A 5,205-nucleotide genomic window follows, 5' to 3' on the forward strand; every position below is an offset into this window, starting at 1 on the left:
AGAGAACAAACGGTGTATAAGCAGGTAGATCAGTTACACTGTGTGACATTAATTATATAGAATGATGCACTTCCAAATTAAAAAAACAAACAAAAACAACCACTGGGGTACCTGGATTTTTACATTTAACGTGTTACCTTATACTGGCAAAGAAATACAGAATGTCAAATGCACAAAATGACCAATTACTCTTTTCTTTCCCGGTTCGGACATGCGTGTGGCATAGTCGTCTGGCAGCTGAAGATAGTCCTCCAGCCCTGCCATGTGTTCACCTTCACGTTTCCTCTTCCCACCGCTCACAAGACCGTCCAACTTGTCTGTATAAAGAAGGAGTCACCTCAGATAATCTCATCTTAATATTCAATAATACATTAAAATCCAAATGTAGTCAAGCAGCATCTGTATGAGCAATTTCTACTTCACATACACACACACACACACACACACAACAACAATCTGGCAACTGCTCAAAAACAACAACACTAGTACTATAAAGAGAGGGGAGTGTTTCCTGTTCACTCTGCTGGCTTTAGATCTGCAGAAATTACATGTTTGCACTTACATTCATATTGGGATAAAAAATAATTATGTGGCAGAGGAGGGACACTTCCCCCTTTTTGGGTTTACAAGCAGAACCTGGGTGTATTTTTTTCTAGTACATCCACCCAATACAGTAAGACATGTTTTCTTAACTTTATTTAAGGGTGTTACATTCTGAAGCATCCTCTGATTTACAGTCACAACATGAATAACATAGGCTGTCATCATGCAGTGTGCACAGAGAGAAAAGTCATCAGCTGCAATCGCTGATGGACCATTTCTCCTAATGCACGTCACTATAGATGCACAGTTATAAAACATCATATATCAAACCAGTACCTTCAAGCTTGAAATGCATCACATTGGGGAAGAAGCTCCACCAGTATATTACAGAAGTAAAAGCTTGGGTAATCAGTCAAAATAAATACTAACAAATGGGAATACCCACCAAGTTTTGCCTCCGACGTGTCCATCTCCCATTTGCTTTTCGGAATGTAGCCCTATATTGTATAAAGAAACACTGCAATGGTTAAACATTTGTGTATTACAGGGATAGGGGAAGGAGAGAGGAAGTGGGGGACATGGGTCGGCTGAAAAACAGAGGACAGTGGTTTATCAGAAGTTAAAAGACAACGACAACTGAATGATGAGTCTGCATGAGAATTATCCAGTTAAGACATACAGAATAATGTAACACTGGCATGCAAAGATTTTCATCTTGCAAGTTGAAACAACAACTAAGCCTTTGTTCACAGAAACATGCAAAAGAAAGGTAAGAATGAACAACAACTTTGCTCTGCTTTGGAGAACACAAATACTGTGCCAGAGTGCCTCCTTAAAAATAAAAAAAGCTAGCAGTTCAATCTCTATTTGTGTAGTTTGCCTGTGTGAGTTGAGGATCATCTGATCAACACATTTTTCATTCACTCCTGATTTGTTTTGCTCCAATTTTTCCCAACTAACTTCACAAGAGCAGCACCCCTGGGTCTGAGTCTGCAGCACTGATGCTCAAACATTTACTGTACATATCAGTGTTAACATGAAAATGTTCATGGTCAACACAAACCTTTTTCTAAATCAGTCCTCAGATGCCAAGTAACACTCAGTGCAATGTGGCTGACTAACCAGCAGCTAATGGCTGACAGTCCACCATCAGCTCTAGCCAGTTCCTGAGTGAGGACAAGCTTCACCCCATAACCCTCAAGACCCAATTTCAGAGGTTAGATGTAAACTGCACCTTTTCAAATATTAATTATCATTAACCTGAATCAGTGTCATTTTTAGAAAACAAAACAAAACAAAACAAAACAAAAACATTTTAAGTGCAATTAAACCTTGCATGATCTTTTTATTTTTATTTGGGGGGAGTTTTCTCAGATGGTCTAATTGTGAAAGTAAAGCAACACAAGTCAAAATTATGATCACTGTTCATTTGAAGGACTGGCACCTTTTATTGCAGCTGATCTGGTGTTCATATAAGAAAACAGGCCAAAGACAACCTTAACTACGAAATCAAACCCGATCAAAATTTTAGCTCTATTGTCACAGAGACTCGAATAAGAAAAGTTCATTACAGTTGCATATGCAGTTCCAGTAAAATGCCATGATTAAACAACAGGTTTGCTGATTTCTTGTATCCAAAAAGCACATTTTTAGGTAAATTTATCTTTTTTGTTCAAATATACTGACTTATGTAATTGACAATTTTTGTACCTGATGTGTTTTAATTCCTTATTGTTTAATACTTTAAGTGTTTGTGGTAAAACCTGTCTCTGAAATACAAAATATGTAACAACTGCACAAAGGCCCACACGTTCCATTAAAAACAACCAACTATAACATATTAACCTAGTCCAAGTTCAGGTGCTCTGGATTTCAGAACTGGAATGGTGCCGTCACAACAACAACAGACAACATCTGACCACAATTCACCTGTGACGTGCGGTGTGGTCAGTTAAAATTGCTAAAATAAACAGCATTTATTAACATTTTACCAAGGCAGTAGAATGATGGTGCTACAGCAAAGTAATAAGAATTACTATTGATTTCTGAGAAGAAAATAATTTTAAAAATGTTAAAGTTACAGTAATCTCATCGGATGAATTAACAAAGCATCACCTTAACATGTGTTATGTATTAACTCCATATAGAAGTTTTTTAAATGCATGTCAGTTAACTTAAGCTTTCAATTGTAGCTTTTATTTCCTTGTTGCGACTGAAATAAGCCACTTTGTACAATTCTCTTTTCTTTATATGAAACATCAATATAAATTATCTTTCTTAAAAACCAAAGAACATTTATTTTGAGTTGTGTATCCCTTAAACCCCCACCCTCCCAGCTACCCTGCATTAAAAAACAGTACACATACAGGCATATTTGAGGATTATTAATCATCAAAATATTTTGGAGGTAATCTTTTCCTTACAGGGAAGCTGAAAATGTGTTTAACTTCATTCCCATCCATGCCCACCACACTAATCCAAGTAAGGCTGATGTTAGAATATGACAGGTTGATGTTGAGATGAGAATTTGTGATCATGTCTGGTGCCTGTACCTTCCTTCTGTTGTGTTTATTAACTTTGATTATTGAGCTATATTTGGATATTATACATAGGGATGCACCGACACCAGTATCAGGTTTGATACCACCCTCTAGTACTTGTACTCATAAAACCCGCTTGATACTGCACATTAACACCACTTAATGTTTTTAACCCCACAGTGGTTGAGCAGCTTGTTAGACAGGGGATGAGGATTTTTTGAGATGTTTGAAGAACTGACAACAACAGTAAAGCCGACTGCAAAGCTCCACTCTCTGTCCATCAGGGGTGAGAGGAAGGGAGGGGCGCTCAGACACAGATAACGCAGTTGAGATGAGGCTGTATACTGATGACGACAATGTCCAAAATACTTTGTTTAATCACAATCAGAAAGTAAACAAGATCTTATGAAAATAAAAATGCATTCTGAAGTCACTGCACTTTTATAGTCATTTTATAGTAGAAATACTGTTAGTACTAAATACGTGTATCAGTACTCAGTATCGGCAACTACTCAAATTAAAGTACTTGTGCTCTGTCTAATAAAAAGTGGTGTCAGTGCATCCCTCATTATGAAGGCTTCAGCAATCAGAGCCGAAGCCTTGCTCAATGTGAATCAGCTGCAGAGCCGCAGCACTGCAGTTTCACACCTGAAGATCACACAGCTAAAGTCCAGTTAAAGTTAAGGTGAGAGTGATGTGAACTTTAGACCACAAATAAAATCTAGGGATGCACCGATACCAATACCAGTACCGGGTCCGATACCACCACTTGTACTCTTAAAAGTTGTCTGATAGTAACGACACAACATAATGGCGGCATTACATCAATCTCACACTGGCTGAGCCATTCATTAGGCTGGGGAGAAGAAACTTCAGTGGTTCGAGGATATTTTATGTTAACAATGACACAAGTAAAGTCGACCGTGAGCTCTGATTCTCTGCGCTACTGTGTATCTGTGAGCGCCCGTCCCTCCCCATCTCACACACATTTTACAGAGATGTCAACGCTCAATATGTGCAGCAAAAGCAACAGTAATGGAGACAGTAATTAATCAAACACTTGCTGAACATAAACTTGCAGAAATGCAACATCTTTACTCTCCCATGGTCAAAATGTCTGGCCATGTTCACCCACTAAACCCGTATGGTGCCCATCATGCTGACTGTTGTGGACTGTTGAGAAGAAAAAAACCAAACAAAACAAAACAACAAAACACTCATTTTATGTAGTTAACAGCGGAGTCTGATGACCTCTGTATGAAAATGAGTTCTTGTGGATGTGGAGGCTGAGAGCAGCAGCAGTGCATGTATGTGTTCAGCAGAGAGGACAGGATGGAGCGACAGGCAGCAGCCAGTTTAAAGAACATATACCCTTAATAAATTAAATAGTTCAATAGCTGACTGTGATATTATGTGTTCCTGAACATGCTGTTCTGGGCTGGGCTGTGAAATGATTTCTTCCTAAGGGCTGCACTCCGACAAAGGCTAAAAATCAATGTATTACAGGATATTATGTAGCAGGCGACCAACCTTATATTCAACAGGAATGGCAGCAGTGCTGTGGTTATCACATTTTATTTAATCACAGAAAGTAAATCTCATGAAAATAAAAATTGTCTCAAGTTTTTTTTTTTATGGTAATTGTCATTTTTGTAATAGAAACACTGCATTATTATTAATTGATTGTATCAGTGGGTACTCAAATGTAAGCACCTGTACTTGGTCTGAAACAAAGTGGTATCAGTGCATCCCTAATAAAATCCAATTCAAGAGGAATGCTGGGAGATAAATGTGTGGAACTGCAGGTCATAGGTGGGTGATTGTAACAGTGATCAAAGTAGCGTAACATTTTTATTAATAGGCCCCAGACAGCATGTTTTTTTTGTCCTGGTTGCCACAAGTAATACTGAGTTTTTAATGCATAGTTTAGTGTATGCATTAAAATTTAAAACATTTTGTGCAAAAGCTATTTTGTCCTTTGCAACTTCTACAGCTGCATCATTGAGAGCATCTTGACCAGCTGCATCACTGTCTGGTATGGCAGCACTACTGCTATGGACCGCAAGCGCCTGCAGAGAGTGGTAAAGACTGTGGAGAAGATCACTAGGACTCCACTGCCCTC

The 5,205-nt window shown here is 38.4% G+C and overlaps 1 protein-coding gene across 1 annotated transcript in view; it reads right to left on the minus strand.

The window, feature by feature from the left end:
- ylpm1 (YLP motif containing 1) overlaps positions 1-5,205 on the minus strand; it is a 26,033-nt gene that overhangs the window by 1,075 nt on the left and 19,753 nt on the right. Inside the window, exons 23-24 of the mRNA XM_020617330.1 lie at positions 989-1,040; positions 183-317 (exon numbers count right to left, since the gene is read on the minus strand). Of these exons, the coding sequence (XP_020472986.1) occupies positions 183-317; positions 989-1,040 (187 nt within the window). The remainder of the gene's footprint in view (positions 1-182; positions 318-988; positions 1,041-5,205) is intronic.

This window comes from Monopterus albus, unplaced genomic scaffold (assembly GCF_001952655.1).
Source record: "Monopterus albus unplaced genomic scaffold, M_albus_1.0 scaffold188.1, whole genome shotgun sequence".
Classification (NCBI taxonomy): Eukaryota; Metazoa; Chordata; class Actinopteri; order Synbranchiformes; family Synbranchidae; genus Monopterus; species Monopterus albus.